Here is a 25,299-nt window from a genome sequence, read left to right as displayed (position 1 = left end):
TGCTGCAACCACCGTAGCCAGCGGCCGCCGTCCAATTCCAACGCCGCCGAGACGAACGTAAGAAGAGACGCCGAGCCTCCACCTTCGCAAGATCCAAAAAAGCACCATCGCCATCGAGGCTTTGTGAGTCGATGAACAGGCCTGCTGCAAGCAACGAGGCACATGTCGCTGTGGCACGTCGACCGGGGGACGTCCCCGTGCTGTCTTGGACCAAGATACGCCGCCTCCCGTCGACGAAGTCGGAGAAGAACGACATAACCACCACCTCCGGACCAACATCTTCGCTCCAGAAGAACCACCTCGCCCCGGCCCCCAGCGCCGTCGTGGACAACGACAAACGCCAGTGACACGTTGAGAAACAGATCTCGCCAGATCTGAAGAACGGCGAGAAGACCAAGCCGCCGACCTGAAAGATCGACAAGCACACGTTGCCAACAACTCCGAGACGCCGCCGTGAAGGTCGCCGCCGGTGTGGGAGTGGAGTTGTGGCAGATTTATTTCCCCGGGCGCCGCTCCCACCACCCCAACGACGCACCATAGGAGACAAAAACTAGCCCTAACTACAGCGGGTTCTCGAAAAATAGTAGCGTTGAGCCAATTAGATAACACGAATTGCGTTATCATGGATCGCCCTGTTAAACTCGATTCGAGCCGTCCATTTGGGCTTAATCTAACGGCCTAAGCATCATATCAGCTCCCGAAGAGACGCGCTAGTTGCTACCCACCCTAATTAAACTCACATTAATTGGCTTGCTGAATCCAAGAGCCTTACTCAACGCCCTTTCTCCTCTGATCCTCTCCCGTCGCCTCCTCTCCCATCTCGATCTCGCCGCCGAACCCTCGCCGCCACTCCTGCCTCCCTCGCCGACCACCCTCCACCGCTCCCCTAATTCCTCACAGCAGCGCCGACCTTCCACCTCGACGCGCCCGCCGTCGCCATGCTCGCCTTACCATGTATACGAATGGGTTCTTTTATTCTTTCAAAGTTTTCTGCTTATCAGTCATAGGCGGCGATGAAACTGCCATTCTTGTTTGAAGCTACTTCCACGAGTCATCTCGGTTTTCACTAAGGTTTCCTTACTAACTTACTGCAGCTACCCGTGGCTACGGCTTCTTGTGCTGCCTATAGAAACCTGGGCTTTCTGGCTAGGCATTGACGTTGGTGGAAGATGCACCCCTGGAGCCAGCCTTCCACTTTTCTCTAAAGCCGAAGTACACTGGTGGTGACCTTGCTTGGCAGCGGATGAGGGGCGCTGCGGGTGACGCCAGAGAGGACATTGCCGTCCTCGCGTCCTGCTAAGCATCAACTATGGCGATGAGGTAGTCCATCTCTCTTCAACCCTACAGGTTTCCTATGCGTGGTTGGTGCAGATGGTGATATGCTCGTGCTCTTGCCAAATGCAAGGAAGAGTCTAGGAGAGAGGAGGATTTCCGTAAGAAATCTTTCTAGGAAAATTTAATGTCTTGAGGCCAGTGTGGATGTACGTACATGTTTGCACATTGTTCAGGTTCTGCACATGTTTTCTGTAGTTTGCAGCAGCTGTGTTGACAACTAGTGGCCTTTGTGTTGTCTCCTGTGCCCCTTCATATTTTATTGATATGTGATCATCTTATAATTGTACCTTCAAACATGTATTATTGGGTAGAGGCTTAAGCCCCTTCATTCGGGTACGTGTTTTTGCTCTGTTTTGTACAATGGCGAGCCTCCGCTTCGCTTCTTACTCTTCTTTTAGTGTCGTGGAGGACTCTTGATAGGATTTTCTCTGGTTCTGCATGTAGATTCTTACGACCAAAATCTTCTTTTCTCGACTTCCCAGGCATAAATCTTTGAACCACTTGTTTGCTTGACTGAAAAAAGAAGGAAAACGCTTCATCTGGGTACTTGTTATGCTCTGTTTTATACAAAGGTGAGTTTATGTTTTGCAAACAGCTTCTGCCTCTTTCTTTTGTGTTGTGGAGGATTCTTGGCAAGATTTTCTTGTGTTCCGTGTGAAGATTTTTGCTAGCAAAATCTGTCTTGTCTTCTCTGATGTGGTTAATCGTGAAGATTTTATTTGGTTCAGCGCGAAGATTCTTACTACCAAAGCCTGTCTTTTCTTCTTTATTTGTGTTCTCAGGCATAAATTTGGATAACTGTTATTTTAGGATAAATAAAAATAAAGAAAAATGCTCTGGACCAGACAATTTCATTTGTTTGTGACCAAGTGAACACCACACCTCTCCGTGTCTGTAATACACAATGCTGCGGTTTATGTGCTTCATACTTATAGTGTCATCGGAAGCAGTGAAGCACTAATATTAATTTATTTTAATCTGCATACTTTTTAATCAGATATATGAAACATATCCTAATGTTCTGGTCTAGGGTAAAAGTAAATGTATAACCTTGTTCCAAGCTAGAGTAAGCACTCACATCAACCATTTTTGTATGATCCAAATACAAATATCATCACTACTTCGTACAATATACTAGTACATTGGCATAATGCACACATTATCCTTCATCTATCTTGTAAACAAAGTTAATATTCTGGTCAAGGATTTTTTAATATTTTTTCAAGGAGAACGATAAATGGATAGCTTCGTTGTGCTCACTTACTTTTGTATTATTAGTTAAACAAGAGGTCCCTTAATTCTTGTAGTCCCTTCATTTGGGTATATGTTTTGCTCTATTTTGTACAAGGGTGAGCTTCTGCTTGGGTTCGTGTTGGATTCTTTGGGAGATTTTCCCTGCTTCAGTGTGAAGATTTTTATACCAAATTCTGCATTTTCTTCTTTTTCCTTCCCACGAATAAATATTTGAATCTCTGTTTTTATAGAACAAATAGAAATATGGAAAAAAATACTCTAGACTAGGCAGTGTTATTAGTTTGTGACAAAGCGAGCACCACACCTGTTGTCTGTGATTTTGTTATACGGAATGATGCATTTTATTTGCTTCATATTTGCTTTATATTATTGGAAGCAACAGTATTAATTCTTGCTAGCTTAGTTGACTTGGGCGGTGGTGTGATGGGGGTGCCGAGGATTTCACTCAAGTTTCCGTGGTACATAGAGTGGCCTCTCCCTGAACTTCAGTATGCATCCCACTCTATCGTATGAGATGACTCCATCGTTCAGTTTTGCAATGACTACCATCCAGTCTTGCATGCTCATGTCTTAACTTCTTTTAACCTGCAGATGTCTCAACTACAATGATTGCTAAACCTGGTCTTGTTACCGATTTTCTTGCTAACCAGAAAGTTGATCGCCCTGACAGAGTTGACTGGAAAAAGGTAAGTTAATTGCATTTGTTCTTCATAATATTGCGTGAAAAGTTACCCAACCATATATTTTCTTGATAATTCTGATTTGGATTATTGCGTAACAGGCCAAGTGTGATCGCAAGAACTTGCTTATTACGGTCTTGATTTGCTCTGTGCTTTTGTGTTCTGAATTGAGGGTTGTTCTATTTTCCCATAAAGAAACACAGGGATTTATTGGCTTCCCTCATATATTAGTGGGTACACCTGTAAGGTTTTATCTCTCGCTAGAGAGAAGGACCTTTGTTTGAAGAACATGAGGCATTTCATTCTTGATTGAGTGTGACAAGATGCTAGAGTCAATTTATGATATGTTAACCTCGCTTCTTCTATGTATAGAGTTTTTTGGCTATATCCTTTTCGAGTTATCAGTTCTATGTGATGTGTTCAAGTCTAGAACCTGTTATATGTATTGTGTTATGCTGTGTGCCCTAAGGTGTCCATCCATGATGCACATCTCGTTTTTCTGATTGTATTGTTGTGCACTCCACCATAATCTATTTAGACCATTAGCTAGTATTTTTTCCATGTTAAGTGTCTGGTATAACAACCTTAGTCGATATACTTGTTGGAGCACTATGTTAAATGTTGTGCAATTTTCCATACTAGTTATGGTAATTCCTCCTGTAGAATTAACCTTGATAAGTATCTATAAATATGTGAGTATGTGACTAGGTGCAAAGTGCCACCATTTTCTGAATATTCGAATCTTCTTTTCGTAGCATTATATTAACTTTGTAGGAATATGTGGGCAATCTTGTGATACACATAATCTTTTTATTGATTACTTACTGCCAACTGGATATCCTTATGATGCACATATTTTCTTGTAGGAGCTCCCTAGTTTGACTAGCAGTTTCAATAAAGAAAGTCAGATATAATGAATCGGAGACATCACCGGGGCTGGATCAAAGGTAACCACCATTGCCGGGGTTGGTTTGAAAGGGTTGTATGTTAATTCTGATTTTGATAGCTGTTGGAGGGATGATTCTATCGGTTCAACATGATTTAGTTGATGTTTGTCTGTTTAAATGTGTGCTTATTATGGAATCAGTTGTGTTTAGGCAAGTCATTTGTTATGTGGGTCCACCAAGACTCTGCTGTCCTAATTTGCAATCAAAGCTTTGGATGTAACTGATATCTTGGATATATTTTAGTTTGTGCATAGGATGCCAAACTGTTCTGCTTGATCTGTTCTGATACTTCTAGATGCTAAGAGCGCATAATATGCTGCTCTTGTGATACTAATTTGGAACAATGTTAAACTAATGTCTATTTTGCTCATGCCAAGATGAGTGATTTTTTTGCTCCATTGTGCAAACATTTTATTTTTCTATCAAATTGGACATTGAGAGAACCTTATCTTTAAATGGTGCTTTGTTTGCTTATCTCATGCCATGATAACTGGTCTCATTTTTTGCTCCTTTACAGCAAATAGCCTTGGACAAGATGACCGTGCTAACACTTTTATTCTCATGGAGCAGGATGATCAAGGAGATGTTAGAAATTCAGTTGATGACAATTTCATCCATGGTACTAAATTTGACTCAGCTGATCTTATGACAATGAAAATGATAGCCACTCTCCTTGACGTGATTCAGAGGTGCTCATGCTTAATTGCTCATTTCTCATTTGTAATTCTTATACTTCAGTTTGCTTGACAAATTATTGTAAGGGCCAAATATCAAAGGTTATATTTAGTTCAAGGTAACCTGATGAGGTGATCATTGTTTTTTATCACTTGTCATTAACGAAATGCACTAAACCAAGTACCTTCATTGCTAAGCTTTTATGCCATCTTGTAGTTGTTTCCCAGCTAAAATGACATGTATATTTTCTGGGAGTTATTTGATCGACTGGTGTGTATCATGTTTGTTTCTTGATTACGTAAGCTATATGTGATTTATTCGTTTCTTTAACCATGCTATTTTCTATGTGCTTCAATACCCAGTGTAAACAATTGTACCTCGGATTATGTACGTGATGGTTTGTTTTCAGTGTGGCCTATTCTTATGAGTGGGTGCGTATGTGACTCCTCCCCTGTTTTTGCATTCTAGTTTACAAGAATAGCGAGCTTGCCTGCAGGAGGCTCCTCATCTTAAAATCTTGATTAAAACTATCATCTCAAGGTTGTATCTAGAGCTATACTATTGTTAACTCATTTTCTTGCTTGGAACCCAATTCTACTTGTAACATTGATCTAATTTGCAACTTCACAGCATTTCCTTTACTGATTTTGGTGTTTTTTATTTGCAGGTTTTAGAAGCCTGGGAGCATAGGACATTGCTGTCCCCGTTGATAGCTTCTTCCCATTCTCTTGTATTTGCATTTCGACTACTTCCTGCTTCGCCTTCGCCCACACTTCACTGTTTTGGTGAGTATTTATTTCTCCCCTTGTATCTTGTATGTGATCTTTGATTGCTCCATATAACAAAGAAATTCCCAGTTGCCGAGTGGTACTGCGTGATGTTGGGACTGTCAATTTTGCTTCTATGCTAGTTAAGTTGTTTGTCTTGCTAGATGAGATCCTGCATTTGCATAAGTCTGATAGGTTTAGCCATCTTGCATTTTCGTATAGCTGAAAGTACAGTTTAGAGTCCCTGAATCTCTACCATGAGTTTTCACCTGCTTACACAATTATTTGCAATCTCAACATAATTGAGAGCTCTTTTATGTTTACAAAGACAATTGACTGGTTTGTATGGATGTTTCTTGCAAAGGTAGCTATTTAGTTGCGTCTTGCAGCTATTTCTTATTTCTACTTGCTATCTTGATTGATTACCAGCCTACCAGGACTGTACAATATGACGATGTTTCTTTTTAGAATCATGCACAATGACTCGGTTTACGTTTCATTCCCCGTTCAGTGTTTTCAAATTGTTCTATTTAGGGAAATAAATTAAGGCATTTTCTCTGTTATCAATTTATAATTGTCTCCAATTAGCTACGAGTGTATTGTACTAGTAAGGTTTACTTGCTAAGTTGGGTCCCTGCAATTAAGAAATGTGTGTGTATTGCAGGGAGAAGAGAATCATCAGGAGCATCCTCATGCTGCTATTTCATAGGTGTGGCGTACATATGCTGTCCTTGCCGAGCACCTTCCACGCTACTACTTGGTCGAAGGAGACATGCCTGCCCATCTCGACATGCACACGCCTGACGGCAGGTAGACATGGCTCTGAATACACCCCAAATAGTACAATGGTTAGCAGCCTAGAATACAGAGAACTGAAACGAAGGATAATCTGGAATGCAGGTGGAAGGCATTGTATTTCTTGGTATGGAAAGTTCAGAGGATAGTGAACACGCAAAAATACAGTCTTTGCTAGAGAAAATTTGGTGGACAATAATGTACTGTGAGATTAAGAACTACAACTGCAAGAACTCAAACAAAATCATTTCAAAAAGAAGCAAGGTACATGCTCATCTAGCAACATGCAATAAACTATCAGTTATCGTTAAAACCAAGGTTAGTGAAAATCCACCAAACGTAGTTTGGCATTCTCGTGCTCGATGTTCTTCTGGATGTTTCTAACTAGCAAGCCTTTTATCATGTAGCCGAGGGCTGGTAACAGTGAAGATATGTTGCCACGCATTGGACGTTGGAATCTTGTGAACAAGGTTAGCATGTTTTCTATTTCTAGCATTTCTCTATTACTTCTTGATCATCAATGGAGCTTCTGTTAATTTATTGTTTTTTTCTTGTTTCAGAATTTCTTTCGGACCTGTTCTGTCAAGAGGTTGTCAAGAGGTGGTCAGTTGATTTCTCTGCACGGTGTGATGTTCGGGGTCTTGTCTGAGAACTTCGAAGGCTTACACCCAGAAAAACCATCATACCAGCTTCTTTCCGACTGGATCTCCAGAGAATGTTCCTCCAGGTAAACTATTTTGATTCTATTTTCCTTATAGAGTGAAACATCGCCCTTGTCATGTAATTGTTGTGAAATGAGGTAAAAACAATTGTTAATGTCATTCTGTAGGTACTGTGGCGGCTAAGCAAGTCTGCCATCCCAAGAATTTTGACTTCTACATGCTGACATGATTGTAAGCAATCTCTGCTTTCTCCTCTGTTTCTCGTTACCACATGCCAATACATTGGTGGTAGTTTGCAGGTCTCTTAGGTTACCGTGCAATTTACGCCAGGCTAATTTTTTTGCGTTTGTTGTGTGTGCCAGGGAACCTCAAGGCCAACACATTACCATGTTCTTCATGATGAGATCGGCTTCACTGCTGATGTGCTTCAGGAATTTGTGTATTCCCTTTCTTACGTGTACGTGTTTCCTTTTTACCATTTGCATTATATGAACATGTCCGACCGAATGCACCTGCAGCTGCCCTCTCCACAAGTAGAACTGAAGAAAATTACTCTTAAGTGAAAGCCCGTGTCAAACATAAGGCTTCAAATTCCACATATGCTGGTAGTGGTCAGCAAAAGACGTGTGACCACCTCTATAAAATAAAAAAATAATGAATTATACTATCACATATATCCTTCTTGCTATCCAAGATTGAAAAAATGCCAGATACTTCTAACGGCCACTTAAAGCATGCATGCCCAATAATGTACATCAAGCTCAGAATCAACCGTTTTCTTGCAACCTGGCCAAATGTCAGGAAGCAGGTCACATTCAAAGATGGCTTAGAATCATTACTAGCAACCTGGCCAAATCCAGCGCTAGAACTGGTGCGGTCTGGAATTAAAACAAATACCGATACTTGCTTGTTATTGTTACTCTTTTTTGTAAAAATGCAAGGTATTTGCTACTGGGTAACTGGGGATACTGAACAAACATCTAGAATGCTATGTTCTATGCTTTGGCTGCACCTACAACGTCCTTATATTGTCTATATACACAGTACTTGAACTGGAAAACGTGTAATCTGCCTATGTATAGTTTCCAGGAATGAGTGACAATACCGAAGATTTGGCTTCTTGGATATTATTTCTATGGTACAAATTATGCACTCATTGTACCTGAAATTATGGCTAACTGTCAAGAAAGAAATGAGTTTCCTTTTTTTTGTCTAATGTTTTTGAACTGCAACTTAGATTGTGCTCAATTCGAATGTTTTGTGTTCTCTGATGTAGCACTTGCCCTGCTTAAATACATGCTCTTTTGATTGTGTGGGGCCCTGTAGAGGTCCTGGTGCTGCCGTGTGGTTTGGATTTAAGTCGAAACCGTCCTCCGAATTTGTTGTTGTTTAGTCTCTTTTTCTTATCTTGCTGCAGCTCCATTATACCTTGCTTTTTTTTTATCAGATTTCAGTTAAAATCATGTCAGTTCTTCAACTGTGTAATCTACTTGTGCAGGAAGGAGTGCAATTGCATGTTCTGGCTACAATGGATCTTTGCCGTCGCCTCCTGTGCATAATGCGTGGTTATAATCCCGGAGGGCATTTGTCTTTGACTAACTCGTCTACTTCCTCTTCGACTCCTGCCGCCACGACCCAACATGGGCAGCGGTGGCCTTCTTCTCCACCTCTACGTTTTGTGAGTTTCTTGATCCTCTCCTTTCTCCTCTCCTGGGTGTAGAAAACCGTGATGTTTACTTTACATATGGGTGCTGTTTTTGAGAAAACAAACCTGCTATCCTGTAGTAGATACACGGGTGCTGTGGCATCTTATGTGGGTCAAGTCTCCTCCGAATTTATTCTTGCAAAATATCATTTAGAACTGACATCATTTGTGTTATTCTTGTGTATGGATGTCAGGTAGGAGGACTAGATATGGCATCTGTAGCTGGATTCATCTCGCAGCTCGACGCGGTCATTGGGTTCGACACCGAGCTCAGCCGGACTATGACATACAGCCCGACCAGAAGGTAGCTTGCCTCCATCTCCACTCCAAGATGTCATTTTTTTTTCTTGTTTCTGGTGTGCTCTAGCCTCTACCAAGTTGTAAACTAGCTTGTTCCAATTACAAACTAGCTTGAACCTTTGATATACTATCTTGCATTAGCATGTTATAATGGTGAAGTAATACTTCAAATCAGAAATGCGTTTATTTGTGGAACTAGACCATTGTTGATATCGATAATTTATCCACTCTTTTATCCTGTAATTTTGGGCAGCTTTGGAAATTAATGATGTTCCTGTAGCTTTTTGTGGATTTGTTATGGGAAGAACAGTGGAAGCTTGTACGGTTGAACACATCATATCCTCCTTTTGAGTTAAAGTGCCAAGAACACGGTTTATGTTCTGAGCCACAAATTTATTTGCCACATGGCGGCGTAGCCATGCGTGGTTCCGGCACAACTGCGTCTGGCCGGATGGGCCTTAGGGACGGATTGAGGTAGCCTTTTTTTAGGGCAGAACACGCAACACTAAAAAAGAAAAAGGAAATAGAAACTGTGCTTAACCTTAAGTCTCCATTTGGCTCGTGCTCAAAGCGGACGAGCACTGATGAGCTGGTACTCGAAATCCAACCAAGGGAACGGGATGGAGCAGTGGATTTATGCTTCCAATTTGCGGATTTGATAGATTCTACTCCCTCTGTGCAGTAATATAAGATGTTGTAGATACTTCTAAAGTTGACTAGATACAAACTAAAAGGAGTGAATCTACACACGAAAAATAGACTAGATACACACAAAAGTGAGTGAATCTTCAAAAGACACTAAACGTCTTATAAAACCAGACGGATGGAGTACAACAAATTGGTGTCCAATTTTGAATTTGGGTAGCCTCAGAGACATAGGAGGGAAGATTCGTGGAACAAGTTGGGCAGCCATATGGGAGAGGATATGTATGGGAACCAAAATAATATTAGCTCGCAAGAAAAAAAAGAACCGAAATGATTTAGAGAGATAGCGGGTATCATAGAAGTGGGCCTAGTAAAAGTGGTGGCCTCAGATCTGTTGGGTGAGAAAACCCAAACCCAACACCTCACACATTTTGTCTATGTAGAAGCATCGGAGCATGTGAATGCAATGTTGCTGAAGCTTTGCTAGGAGATTATAGTGACATCTCTCATTCTGAATATTAAAATGGTAGCTGGTGATTAATTCTCGCTATCTAGTAGATGCTTGCATGTACTGTTGTAAGATACAATTGTACATAGTGACGATGGCGTGTTACATTAGTATAGTGTTTTTTATTTTCATGTGGGCTTGATCTGTAGCTTATTGTAGCTGATCTGGAGCAGATCTCTAAAGTGTCATGTTTTAGCTCCTGTGTGACTGATACAAAACAACTAGTGTTGCCTAAGATGAAATTGCATCCTAGCTTTAATTTGTGCATAGGCGCATCAGTATCTACGATGTCTATGCACTACAGGAATGGTCCTATACGCCGACGGCCAAACCCTACGCCGAGGGCATTTTATCGGGGCCGTCGGCGTACGGCCTCGCCAGGGCAGCGCCGGAAGCCGACCGTCGGCGTCTAGTTACCGTCGGCGTATAGGCTCCTACGCCGAGGGCCGCCGTCGGCGTCTACCTGGCCCTCGGCGTAGAGGTATCCATCACCTCCCCCGCACCCGCACCGTCACCGCCCTCTCACGGCGTCAGACAGACGCCGAGGGCTACCCTCGGCATAGGGCATGGCCACCCTATGCCGACGGCCACCCTCGGCATATAGACTTTTTTTTTATTTTTTATTTTTTCTCTCTCTCATATTACTTTATATTATGTTTCTATTATTTATTTACTAGTATGCATTATGTAAAAAATGGTTCTATTTTTTAAGAATTCGTAGATGGCATATGTAGGTCCCACGGGTGACGCTCTTCGCAGACGGGTCAACCGGAGCCACTAGGCCCAACATTTGCTATCGATGTACATATGGGTAGATCCGCGGGGTCCCCGCCCTACGGTTTCCCTAACCCTAACTCTAACCCTAACCCTAACCCTAACCCTAACTCTAACCCTAACTCTAACCCTAACCCTAACCCTAACTCTAGCCCTAACCCTAACCCTAGGGTTTCCACATACATTGCTAACTCTAACCCTAACCCTAACTCTAGCCCTAACCCTAACCCTAGGGTTTCCACATACATTGCTAACTCTAACCCTAACCTAACCCTAACTCTAACCCTAACCCTAGGGTTTCCACATACATTGCTAACCCTAACTATAACCCTAACCGATCACTTGGTAAAACCCTACCCCGAGGGGGCCCGCCCTAGGGTTGCCCAAGAACCAGATCACCGGAGCGTCAGAATTGTTGGAAAACTTGCTTCTGCCCCTAACATACATGTACAAGTGTGATGTAAGGTTTGGCTAACCTTGGATGTACCCGGCGTTGACGATTTCCGCATAATGGGCTACCAGTTGGTAAAATTCAGGATCTGTATGTGGAAACCCCCGCCATGGCTCGAACGGAGCCTATTTTATGGTAAAGTATGCCCAACCTATCGTTTCCATGTACATATGTCCTAAACAAAGCAAACTAAATAAAAAAGTCCACTGGTAAACCCTCGCACGGAGAAAGCTATAGGGGTAGATGTGTGGGGTCCCCGCCCTAGGGTTTTCCAAGTTCTGAGACCACGGAGCGTCGGAATCGCTGGAAAACTTGTGTGTGTCCACATGGCATGCACAAAAGTGATTTGAGATGGTTTTATATCCAAGGCTACCCCAGGTGTGTCCGGCTTCTCGGACAGGGGGTTACTACACTTAGGCAGATTATGCATGTATAGGGGGGAACTCCCTCGGAGGTGAACCGGAGAGAAACTTGAGATCATATGTGATGATCCTTGTTTCCACATGTACATATGACCTAACCAAGCTCAAATGGAGGCATATGCCCACCGGGAGCCCGATGGGATGCGATCAAAGGGGTAGACCGCGCGGTCAACAGAACTAGGGTTTCGTCGAAAATCGAGCATCGGATCTAGGGAATGGCCCCAAAACTTGTGTGTGTCCACATGGAATGCACAAAAGTGATTTGAGATGGTTCTATATCCAAGGCTACCCCCCCAGGTGTGTCCGGCTTCTCGGACAGGGGGTTCCTACACTTAGGCGGATTCTGCATGTATAGGGGGAACTCCCTGAGTTGAACCGGAGAGAAACTTGAGATCATATGTGATGATCCTTGTTTCCAAATGTACCTATGACCTAACCAAGCTCAAATGGAGGCATATGCCCACCGGGGAGCCCCGATGGGATGCGATCAAAGGGGTAGACCGCGCGGTCAATGTAACTAGGGTTTCGTCGAAAATCGAGCATCGGATGTAGTGAATGGCCCCAAAACTTGTGTGTGTCCACATGGAATGCACAAAAGTGATTTGAGATGGTTCTATATCCAAGGCTACCCCCTGTGTGTGTCCGGCTTCTCGGACAGGGGGTTCCTACACTTAGGCGCATTCGCATGTATAGGGGGAACTCCCTCGGAGTTGAACCGGAGAGAAACTTGAGATCATATGTGATGATCCTTGTTTCCAAATGTACATATGACCTAACCAAGCTCAAATGGAGGCATATGCCCACCGGGGAGCCCAGATGGGATGCGATCAAAGGGGTAGACCGCGCGGTCAACGTAACTAGGGTTTCGTCGGAAATCGAGCATCGGATGTAGTGAATGGCCCCAAAACTTGTGTGTGTCCACATGGAATGCACAAAAGTGATTTGAGATGGTTCTATATCCAAGGCTACCCCCTCTGTGTGTCCGGCTTCTGGACGGGGGTTCCTACACTTAGGCGTATTCTGCATGTATAGGGGGAACTCCCTGAGTTGAACCGGAGAGAAACTTGAGATCATATGTGATGATCCTTGTTTCCAAATGTACATATGACCTAACCAAGCTCAAATGGAGGCATATGCCCACCGGGGAGCCCGATGGGATGCGATCAAAGGGGTAGACCGCGCGGTCAACGTAACTAGGGTTTCGTCTAAATCGAGCATCGGATCTAGGGAATGGCCCCAAAACTTGTGTGTGTCCACATGGAATGCACAAAAGTGATTTGAGATGGTTCTATATCCAAGGCTACCCCCGAGTGTGTCCGGCTTCTCGGACGGGGGTTCCTACACTTAGGCAGATTCGCATGTATAGGGGGAACTCCTCGGAGTTGAACCTGAGAGAAACTTGAGATCATATGTGATGATCCTTGTTTCCAAATGTACATATGACCTAACCAAGCTCAAATGGAGGCATATGCCCACCGGGGGAGCCCCGATGGGATGCAGTCAAAGGGGTAGACCGCGCGGTCAACAGAACTAGGGTTTCGTCAAAAATCAAGCATCGGATCTAGGGAATGGCCCCAAAACTTGTGTGTGTCCACATGGAATGCACAAAAGTGATTTCTGATGGTTCTATATCCAAGGCTACCCCCAGTGTGTGTCCGGCTTCTCGGACGGGGGTTCCTACACTTAGGCGGATTCTGCATGTATAGGGGGAACTCCCTCGTAGGTGAACCGGAGAGAAACTTGAGATCATATGTGATGATCCTTGTTTCCAAATGTACCTATGACCTAACCAAGCTCAAATGGAGGCATATGCCCACCGGGGGAGCCCCGATGGGATGCGATCAAAGGGGTAGACCGCGCGGTCAACGTAACTAGGGTTTCGTCGGAAATCGAGCATCGGATCTAGGGAATGGCCCCAAAACTTGTGTGTGTCCACATGGAATGCACAAAAGTGATTTGAGATGGTTCTATATCCAAGGCTACCCTCTGTGTGTGTCCGGCTTCTCGGACAGGGGGTTCCTACACTTAGGCAGATTCTGCATGTATAGGGGGGAACTCCCTCGGAGTTGAACCGGAGAGAAACTTGAGATCATATGTGATGATCCTTGTTTCCAAATGTACATATGACCTAACCAAGCTCAAATGGAGGCATATGCCCACCGGGGGAGCCCCGATGGGATGCAGTCAAAGGGGTAGACCGCGCGGTCCACCGTAACTAGGGTTTCGTCAAAAATCAAGCATCGGATCTAGGGAATGGCCCCAAAACTTGTGTGTGTCCACATGGAATGCACAAAAGTGATTTGAGATGGTTCTATATCCAAGGCTACCCCCCCAGGTGTGTCCGGCTTCTCGGACAGGGGGTTCCTACACTTAGGCAGATTCTGCATGTATAGGGGGGAACTCCCTCAGAGGTGAACCGGAGAGAAACTTGAGATCATATGTGATGATCCTTGTTTCCACATGTACCTATGACCTAACCAAGCTCAAATGGAGGCATATGCCCACCGGGGGAGCCCCGATGGGATGCAGTCAAAGGGGTAGACCGCGCGGTCAACAGAACTAGGGTTTCGTCGGAAATCGAGCATCGGATGTAGAGAATGGCCCCAAAACTTGTGTGTGTCCACATGGAATGCACAAAAGTGATTTGAGATGGTTCTATATCCAAGGCTACCCCCTGTGTGTGTCCGGCTTCTCGGACAGGGGGTTCCTAAACTTAGGCAGATTCTGCATGTATAGGGGGGAACTCCCTCGGAGTTGAACCGGAGAGAAACTTGAGATCATATGTGATGATCCTTGTTTCCAAATGTACATATGACCTAACCAAGCTCAAATGGAGGCATATGCCCACCGGGGAGCCCGATGGGATGCGATCAAAGGGGTAGACCGCGCGGTCAACCGTAACTAGGGTTTCGTCGGAAATCGAGCATCGGATCTAGGGAATGGCCCCAAAACTTGTGTGTGTCCACATGGAATGCACAAAAGTGATTTGAGATGGTTCTATATCCAAGGCTACCCCCCCAGGTGTGTCCGGCTTCTCGGACAGGGGGTTCCTACACTTGGGCAGATTCTGCATGTATAGGGGGGAACTCCCTCGTACGTGAACCGGAGAGAATCTTGGGATCATATGTGATGATCCTTGTTTCCAAATGTACATATGACCTAACCAAGCTCAAATGGAGGCATATGCCCACCGGGGGAGCCCCGATGGGACGCAGTCAAAGGGGTAGACCGCGCGGTCAAAGGGGTAGATCTGCGGGGCTCCCGGATTAGGGTTTCGTCTACCGGGGGGAATATTAAGTTAAGATATGGTAAAAATATTTATGCGCATAGCTTGGGAATGTAGAAGATTAAAACAAATTTGCATGGACATATATAATTTAATAAATATAATTGACATTAATAAAATTTAAATACAAAAATCTTCACATAAGATGATATAATTATTCATAATACTTATTCCTATGAACTATATTAATATTTGTTATACTATAATCTGAGATTAATAAAATTTAGAAAATAATTTTATACCTATAATTGAGATTAAATATGAAGTAAAAGGAAAAAAAAGGTCTATGCCGAGGGCCACCCTCGGCGTATAGCCGGCCCTCGGCATAGGGGGGGCGCGCCGGACCGGTTAGAGGTCTTGGTCGAGCCAGACCAGCTAGCCAGACCAGCTAGCCCTAAACCCCCGCGCGCGTGCCCGAGCCCGAGCAGCCCCCGACCTCGTGCCCGCCGCCGCCTTGCCTGCCCACCGGCCGCCTCCACCCCCTCCTCCTCCCCCAAACCCGCCCGTGCCGCCCCTCCCGCCGCCGCAGCCCCTCCCCGCCGCCGCAGCCCCTCCCCGCCGCCACCCTCCTCCCTCATCGCCCCCGGCCGCCCTCCTCCCTCACTGCCCTCCTCCTCACCTCACTGCCCGCCCCCCGCCGCAGCTCCGCCCCGCCACCACCCTCCTCCCTCATCGCCCCGGCCGCCCTCCTCCCCTCACTGCCCTCCTCCTCCCCTCACTGCCCGCCGCAGGCTCCGCCCCCCCCACCACCCACCTCTCCCCAGCCGTGCCGCCCTCCTCCTCCTCCCCTCATCGCCCTCTAGCCGGCCGCCCTCCTCTCCCTGCCGTGCCGCCCTCCTCCTCTCCCCGCCGTGCCGCCCTCCTCCTCTCCCCTGCTCGGCCCCTCTTCCCTGCATAGGTAAGCTAGGGTTAGCTCCCTGTCTTTTATTTTTCTATTTGCTTTAATTGTTGTGTGAATTTGTTCAAATGTGATTCAAATGTGATTTGAAATAGTAATAGAAATAGAATAGTGGAAATTTGGAAGAAAAAAATAGAAATGAAATCGAAATGTGTAGTAGAAATAGAAATGAATTTGTTTAATAATGGAAATAGAAATTCAAATGTGAATTTGTTCAAATGTGAATTTGTTCTAACAATGTAATTTTGTTTTGATTGAAACAAAAATAGGCCATGTGGTGACCGCCTCGTCATGAGCACCCCGACGTGACGATCCCAGATCTTGACGCACTTCTTGACGGTCGCCGACATCGACACTCGGTTGTTGAACGACTTCCTCTACAGCCGAGGGTGAGCTAAAACATCGCCCCCCTTCTCCGCATTTTCTTATGTCACTAGATTCAATTTCCAAGTCAAGTTGCGTAACCTAGGTGTCACTTCCCGTCCGCGAGCGTTACGCGGATAAATATGCATTAGTGGTCCGCATATTTTGAACCGTAACGCTTGCGGCATTTACGGGACAGTCGGCGGATGCGTAGTTGTCTACGTTTTCCATGTTCTACTCCGGTCCGGAAGTCAGGATTTCGGGCGCCTCCCGTTGTTCTCCGGATGCACATCCTCTCGGCTTTTTGCCGAGACGTGTATCGGGAGAGCAGCGGGGAGGTGCTGCCGAAATTCTGACTTGGACCGGGGTAGAGCATGGAGAACGTAGCCAACTACGGATCCGGCGGCTGCTAGGAGCCCACCTAGTAGAGATGTAGGTTGATGCATGCGTTTCGCCCGGTAAAATAAATAAAAATATGATGCATTTAATTTCCTATTTGATATAAATGCTATGTCTGTGGTTTGGCTCCCAATAAAGCAGAGGATGGCTGATAATGGATGGATGTACAATGAGCGTGTTAGTGCGACTGAGAAAACAGATGAGTGGACAAGGAAGACCCATTTTCTAGTGAATGAGTTAGCGCGTGGTACAAAGGGGCTGGTTCGGGCACTTTGCCCCTGTGTTCGCTGCGTGAAGCGTCAACGTCGTGGGAAGGATGAAATGTATAGACACCTTCTGCAATATGGGTATATGCATGGGTACGTCACGGAAATCGACTTTGATGAGCGCGAACGTGACAGAGGTGAGGTGATGCGGCAGCGGCTCAATGGCAATGCGTACGATGGAGTTAGAGACTTTCTAGATGATCTCGTCCATGCCGATGTCCCGGATTCGCCGCCAGAACCGGAGGCGCCGCCGTAACCGGAGGCGCCGCCGTAATCGGAGGAACCAGAGCCAACCGCGAAGGCCTTCTATGATATGATTGCCGCGGCTAAGAGGCCTCTGTACGAGGGCGCCGCGATTTCTCAGCTCGATGCCATCTCCCAATGTCTAGCCGACAAGACCCGGTACAACACCACCCGTGAGGGCTTTGAAGCAAGTCTGAAAACAATCGGTAACATGTTGCCCAAAGATCATTGTCTGCCTCAAAGCTCGCACGCGACGAGGAGAATTATGAAGGACCTCAACATGGATTATCAAAGGATAGACTGTTGTCCGAAAGGCTGCGTTCTATTTTGGAGACAGTGATGCGGAGGACAAGTACCGTCCCATCTGTAGCGATCTAGGTATGAAGAGGTAACGGGAAAGGATGGTCGTGTGAGGCGATCAAGCACCGCAAAGTCGATTCTTCGATATCTCCCATTCATAAAAAGAATCCAGCGGCTTTACATGCACGAGGAGACAGCCAAAAGATGACGTGGCACAAGTATGGGAAGAGATTCGTGGACGAAAACAAGAAGTTGAAGATGGGACATCCATCCGATGGTACGGCGTGGAAGCACTTCGTTTCAAAACACCGCCTTCAGGCTGCCGTGGCTGGGAATGTCGAATTGCGATAGCAACGGATGGCTTCAATCCATATGGTATGTCCACCGCCAATTACAGTTGCTGGCCCGTGTTTGTTATTCCGCTCAATCTCCCTCCCGGAGTCCTAATGACGAGGAAGACCATGTTTCGTCGCTGATCATTCCAGGCCCTCATTACCCGGGGAAGAATTTGAGTGTCTACATGCAGCCGATTGTGGAAGATTTGAACCACTCTTGGCACCACGGGACATTGACGTACGACCGAGCATCGAAGACAAACTTCTGCATGAGAGTTTGGTTGCAGTATACCATGCATGACATGCCCGGGTACGCCCTAACATGTGGATGGTGTACAGCTGGTAAGTGGCCATGCCCAGTGTGCAGGCATCGGCTTGAGTTCCTTTGGCTACAGAAGGGTCGCAAGTATGTTGCGTTTGACACGAATCGACAGTTCCTCAAAAGGAGGCATCCGTTTAGAGAAGACAAAAAGAACTTCAAGAAGGGCAAAGTTGTGCATGAAAAAAAAGATGTGCCGAAGTTTGATGGTACACTTGTTGAAGCCGAGCTACGTGCTCTCGTGCCGGCAGCGACGCCAACTGGCCATCAATTTGAGGGATATGGTGTAACGCACAACTGGACTCACGAGGCGGCTTTAACGAAGCTCGAGTATTACAAGGACCTCGAACTTCCCCATAACATCGATGTGATGCACACTGTAAAGAATGTCGCGGAGTCCGTCTTTCACACATGCCTGAACATTCCCGGGAAGTCAAAGGATAATGTCAAGGCTAGAGTCGATATTGAGATCCTCTGTGATAGGGAAAAATTACACATGAAGCGTCCTATTGGCCGTCAAAAGAATTGGTTCAAGCCGCATGCCAACTTCTGCCTTGATTCCATCCAAAAGAAGGAGGCATTCGCGTGGCTCAAATACGTCGTGATGTTCCCGGATGGTTATTGCTCGAATATGAGTAAGGGAGTTAATCTTTCGACGGGAAAAGTCACCGGGCTCAAGAGTCACGACTATCATATATGGATTCAGCGGCTCATGCCGGTGATGCTTCGAGGGTATATCCCCGAGAAAGTCTGGCGAGTGCTTGCGCAGTTGAGCCATTTCTTCCGCACGCTCTGTGCTAAGCAGATATGTCCCGAGGTTATTGCAAAGCTACAACCTACCGGGCCGGAGTTGCTATGCAATTTGGAGATGATATTTCCGCCAGGCTTCTTTACTCCGATGGCACATCTCATTGTGCACCTCGCCAACGAGGCACTCTTGGGTGGTCCGGTGCGGTTCGTTGGCGATTCTGTATTGAGAGAGAGTTTAAGTATATTCGAAAGATAATCGGAAACAAGGCCAAGATTGAAGCATGCATAGCTGAGGCAATATGCCTTCGGGAGATGGCAGATGCCGCGACAACGTACTATCCCGATGATGTTCCCACTCAGCATAACCCGGTCACTCGTTACAATGTCGACGTGCCCGAGAATGACCCCAAGCTAAAACTATTCCAATTCCCCGGTGGCAAGGCTGGTAAAGGAACAAAATATAAATTGGAGAACGAAGAGAAGGATTGTATAATGCTATATGTGCTTATGAACATGGAGGAAGTGATCCCATTCGTAAGGTAAAATGGTGAACAAATTACTTTGCAGCTAGTAACCTCGTCTCGGTCTAATGCTTATTTTCTCCTTTCAGCGAATTCACGGATGAAATGTGGCCGTATGATGAATTGCCCGAAACCTCGGAGATGGACACTCTACTGAAAGACGGTGCTCCCGGAATTAATAAAAACTTTGTGACATGGTTCATGGAAAAAGTAATTTCTAACCTTTCCTCTTACATTGCAACACGTGACTTGTCCCTCTTATTACACGTAACTAATGCACACAACAAATTTGAAATGTTCTTGTAGGGCCGTGAGAGAAACGTTGATATGATAGATGAGTTGAAATGTGTTTCCCAAGGTTGTAGCCGTGAGGTGACCAAGTATGAGAAGTATGATGTGAATGGGTTTCGCTTCCACACGTAGACGCACCCGAAGGGCCGGGCGAATCCCAAAACGATAAATACTGGGGTCTTCACCAAAGGAGCCAACAACTTTGATTACTACGGAAGGTTACAAAGTGTATACGAGTTGACATTCAATCGTACGAACGTGCAACTCAATATCGTCGTGTTCAAGTGTCATTGGTTCGACCCAATAGGTGGACAGAGAAGTGATAAGTCCATTGGGTTAGTTGAAGTTAAGCCTTCAACCACCTATAGCGGAGCCGATGTCTTTATTGTGGCTCACCAAGCCAAGCAAGTTTATTATTTGCCCTACCCATGCCAGAAAGCGGAACTCAAGGGTTGGGAAGTCGTCTTCCAGGTATCGCCACATGGTAACCTACCGATTCCCTCTGAGGATGATTACAACAACATTGACCCCGTGACATACGAGGGGATTTTCTATCAAGAGGAACAGGACTTCGGGGAATATATTTTAGAACCGTTTGTTCAAGAGGACCTCGGGAACGATGCGTAAACTCGTGGTGAGTCGGTGGTGGATCTAAAGGACATATCTATGCTCGAGAAGTTACTTGAGGCGAATGACAATTATGATGAGCCTCCACCCGTCGACCCTTCAACTTTGTACTCACAAGATAGTGATAGTGATAGTGGGCGTAGAAAGAGAAAGAGAAAGAGATGGAGTATGAGAGTGAGCATGAGAGCGATGATGGCTGGTGAGGGTCTTTTATTCTTAGTATTTATTATGTCAACATGCTTCTTAATTGCATTGTGCCTTTTATTGTTAGTATCTTCATTTTATTATGTCAACATGCTTCTTAATTGCATTGTGCCTTTTATTGTTAGTATCTTCATTTTATTATGTCAACATGCTTCTTAATTGCATTGTGCCTTTTATTCTTAGTATCTTCATTTTATTATGTCAACATGCTTCTTAATTGCATTGTGCCTTTTATTCTTAGTATCTTCATATAATATGTCTTTGTGCTTAACTGTTTTATTCTTCTCAATGCGGTGGACTGGACAATATGAGCAGCGGCAAGGCAGACTCAGAGCTTGCTTAAGACGCTGGCGCAGGTGAAGAGGAATATTCCTAGACCCACTAGACGGAGTGATCGAGCCCCGGTGCAAAATCCGCGTTACGCCGATGGTACCGATGGAGGACGAGGACGAGGAGGACGAGGTGGAGGTCGAGGACGAGGACGAGGAGGACGAGGTGGAGGACGAGGTGGCGGCGGGGTACACATGGACTTTGACGAGCCACCCTCCGCTTCTGGCGACGTGGCTCCTGAGTAGTACCTAGAGGGTCCGACTAGAGGGGAGGTGGAGATGGAGACGGAGTCTACACACGAGTCGGACACTCGGGCTGAGTTGGAGGTGAGGGACGATGGGGTGCGCCGAAGCCCTTGAAGCTTCGTGGAGAAGCTGGAGTCCCCGATGCGAGGAAGGAGCCGAAGACCCATGATGACAAGGCCCTTATCATTCCTTCGAGCGATGAGTAAGTGTACTACTTCAGAAATTTCGAACATGTATTTTCATCTTGGGCATAATAAACAATTTGGCATGTGTACTAATGTGTGATTTATTTGCGGCAATCGGACATGGGATGCCAAGCCCCCCGCATGCCTAACAGCTTGCTTGGGGATATGATTAAGTAGTTCTTGCCCGGCAGATAGACTCCCCTTAGCACTGTCCACTGTGGCCCGACGAAGCTAGCCACTACTTGGGCGGACTATGAGGATGCCCCTGCCGTAGGCTTCGCGACACCGAGGCTGTGACCACCAAGTTCGGGTAAGGCATATATTTCTCGAGCACCGTTCATAGTTGATGACCCTAATGTGCTAACTCATGACTTTCACAACTGATTTATGCATGATTGAAGTGCTTCTATCGTGTGGACCCGGAGCATGACACGCAGCGCGTCTCACTTTGCGTGGCGCTTGCGAGAGGTTGACACCGCAGCAGTGGTACAACCAAAAGTTCACCGGCGCTAGTGCCTTCGGGCTAACAAGGGTAAGAGGGTCAAGAAGGAGTACTTTGTTGGTAACGAGCCTACGGAGGAATGGGCAATGACCATTGAGGAGTACATGTCGGTGAGTAAAATGTCAATGAGATTCTACATTGCTGCTAAGTTTTCATTGAATTATCTTGAGCCGACTATTGCGTTTTCAGGTTTGTCCGGAGTGGGCCGAGCAGCATAGGGAGGCATGGGAGGAGCTGATTAGGCGAGGTGGCTCGGGCAGGACGAGGAGTTTGCAGCCGTGTCGAGGCGTAACATGGAGAACCGAGGCACCGGTGGCACACATCGCGCGGGAAACCGCGACTACACCCGCTTCAAGGGGAAAAAGGTATGTATATACATGGAACGACCTTCATTCATTTCCGCCATGTCTCATTTGTGGTACGCTTAACTTTTCTTTTCGCGATGCAGGTGGCCGAGGCACCACCCGGGGTGGTGCTTCATGATGCCCAGATATATGACATGATGCGGACGAAGCAGAAGCCCAATCCCGCATTGCCTCGGCCACGTACTACGGCAATGCCAAGGCCGCCAAGGAGGACTACTGCGACATGGTCAAGTCTCGTCACCCCGAGGTGGATGACCCCTTGAGCATTCCGGTCGACGAGGAGTCGTTGGTCCTGTCGGGCACGGGCGTCCGCATGGCCGTTTCCCTTGGATGAATAAGGCGGTCAAGCCTACCCACTCCACGAGCTACACGCGCCTCAAGCATACCCTCACCGCCGACAGCCCCCGGCCTCGTCCACGGCCTGCTCGTCCACCCGCCTACGATGTAAGTTTCCTCATTTTCATCCTCTTTCCGGTTTTCCTTCCTACATGGCTAAGTGTTTACGAGATTCATTGTTTCTGAAATTGTAGCCTGACTTCGAGGCGGCCTTCGAAGCCTGCAATGAAGCGTATCAGCAGGCCGTTGCCCAGTGGAATAGGCAGAATACGGCCTATATGACGTATTTATCAGTAAGTCTGAATCTTCCTTCTCGCGCAAGTAGATGACAAGTCTCAGCTTGATGCTTTATTTCTGCAAAGCCTAACTTGTAACCTATCTTGCAGGAAATGATGATCTCTATGTCTGCGGTACACCGCCACCGGATCGAGTTACCGTGGCGGGGGACATGCCTATCATGCCATCGAGGGCAGCTTTCGCTGCGACTTACTACGGATCCACACCGGAGGTAAGTTCTTTGCCAAACCGGTAGTTACCACTTTCCTTTGCCTCGCAAGTTGCTAACATGTAGGGAACACGTAGGGAACGGGATGGTCCGGGAACCGAGCATCGCCGGGTGGGCGCGAGGTCACACCGGTTCATGAAGGTGGTCGGTCTCTGGGCGTTCTGCTGGTGCCTCTCCGTCGACTACTCACAGGACTACTCCCGGTGCCTCTCCGTCGACTTCTCCACAGGCGTGCTACGGTCCTTCTCCAGTGTGGTTCTTCTGCAGCTTCTACCGGAGCGAAACCCGGGCTCCTCGTTTCGCCAACGATGTGGGCGGACACACCCCGCCCGGTCCTTCCGCCGCTAGTCGGCACCGGGCTTCTTGCTTGCCATCATTTGCTACCTACTACTATGTATTGGATGACATGGCACTCTCCTCTTGTATGCTACTACATGCACCATGTATGCTACTATGTGGATTTCATGCTATTTATGTGAATTATGGATGAATTTGGATGTATTTGTATGCTACTATGTGGATTTCATGCTATTTATGTGAATTATGGTGAATTTGGATGAATTTCGATGTATTTGGATGTATTGGACCTGCTGAACTGAATTTAGATGAATTGGAACCCAATTTTAATCGAAAAAACCAAATGGTAGGCCATACGCCGAGGGCAATGCCGTCGGCATAGGCCCCTGGCATGACCATATGGTCGAGCCTATGCCGAGGGGGTTGCCCTCGGCGTATGGCCTCACCTGGCAGCACCAGCGCGCGCCACGTGTCCCGCCCGTCGCCAGGAGGAGCTCTCTATGCCGAGGGCCTTGCCCTCGGCGTATGGCCTCACCTGGGAGCCTCGCCCGCGTGTGCCGCGTGTCCACCGCATGGCCATGCGAGCCGAGGGCCCGGCCGTCGGCGTAGACGCCGAACGTGGCAGCCTCGCGTCTGGCCACGTCGCCCCACGGCCCCCAGATGGCGTGGATACGCCGAGGGGGAAGCCGTCGGCGTCTGGATCACCTCCGTTAACGGCGACGGCGCTCCGTGGCCAGACGCCGACGGCAACGACGCCGAGGGTCTTCTTCCCCGTCGGCATAGAGCGAGGACGCCGACGGCTACTTCTACGCCGAGGGCGGGCCGGGCTACGCCGAGGGACCTGGACGCCGACGAGGTACGCCGAGGGCTGCCGTCGGCGTAGCCTACGCCGAGGGCCAGGCGTGGCTACGCCGAGGGCAGCCGGCCGTCGGCGTCTAAGTCGATTCCTGTAGTGATGCTACTTGTCTCATGCTTGCTTCTTCTTGCACTTGATTAATTTATCAGATCAAGCACTTGCTTTGTTTAAATGCACTCTTTTAGATTGTGCGGTGGCCTCCAGAAGTCCTGTTGATGCTTTGTCGTGTGGATTTAAGTTGAAACCATCCTCCAGATTATTTCTCCCAAAACTGGTCTGCTGACCATCATGTTTCTGTTCCAGGATACTCTGGAGGACTAGATGACTGATACCGGCTTTGCATCAATGCATGCGGAAAGGCATCTCTGCTCCTGTGGTGCTGCAGCTGCAGTGCTGGCCACATGTGCTCCATGTGTGATTTATTGTTGAATTTGCTTGTAATGTTGAGTGATAGTGGACCTTGTATCGTCCATTCTTTTTGTAGTGTGGTTAGACTATATTGTTGATAATTTGATCTGTGTTGTGAATGTTGAGAAAAAGAGTTGAGTTGACGCCAAAAAAATCCAGTGCTCCAGCTAATTAACCTTTGGCATCTCCCAAGAATCATAGAAGATAGGCATTGTATATATTTTTATGTGTGCTGGCTTCTTGCGCTAGCTGGTCATGCGTGCTGTTATGTATTTGTATCCATATAATATACTACTTCCTCTAGCCTTATATTTGTCGCAGATTTTGCAAAATATAGCCTAAATTGTGTCTAGCCCCTGAATGCACTAGCTGGTAGAGATATCATGTATCAGTAGCTGTGTAAACTCAATTAGTAATAATTCAAGGTTCTGATCATAACCATTGTATAATTCAAGGTTGTGAGCTATACCATTATATAGCTAATGGAAAGATCGTGTCACCATCATTCTGTAACATGAAGTAGCTGATGCAAAACCTTTTGCTTATGG

At 46.5% G+C, this 25,299-nt stretch overlaps 1 protein-coding gene across 1 annotated transcript; it reads left to right on the top strand.

Moving 5' to 3' along the window:
- The first annotated feature begins 759 nt into the window (after positions 1-759).
- Positions 760-25,060, top strand: LOC139831143 (uncharacterized). The gene is made up of 14 exons (XM_071820495.1): positions 760-954; positions 1,095-3,077; positions 3,181-3,275; positions 4,136-4,216; positions 4,787-4,905; positions 5,559-5,676; positions 6,323-6,468; positions 6,559-6,771; positions 6,861-6,923; positions 7,014-7,180; positions 7,283-7,346; positions 8,614-8,793; positions 9,015-9,124; positions 24,647-25,060. Exons 11-14 carry the CDS (start codon positions 7,341-7,343, stop codon positions 24,666-24,668), a joined length of 318 nt encoding a protein of 105 aa, XP_071676596.1. The 5' UTR covers positions 760-954; positions 1,095-3,077; positions 3,181-3,275; positions 4,136-4,216; positions 4,787-4,905; positions 5,559-5,676; positions 6,323-6,468; positions 6,559-6,771; positions 6,861-6,923; positions 7,014-7,180; positions 7,283-7,340; the 3' UTR covers positions 24,669-25,060.
- The last annotated feature ends 239 nt before the right edge of the window (positions 25,061-25,299 follow it).

This window comes from Lolium perenne, chromosome 5, assembly GCF_019359855.2.
Source record: "Lolium perenne isolate Kyuss_39 chromosome 5, Kyuss_2.0, whole genome shotgun sequence".
NCBI classification, from domain to species: domain Eukaryota; kingdom Viridiplantae; phylum Streptophyta; class Magnoliopsida; order Poales; family Poaceae; genus Lolium; species Lolium perenne.
The sequence above is the reverse complement of the archived record's forward strand: the minus strand, read 5'-3'. Positions and strand labels throughout refer to the sequence as shown.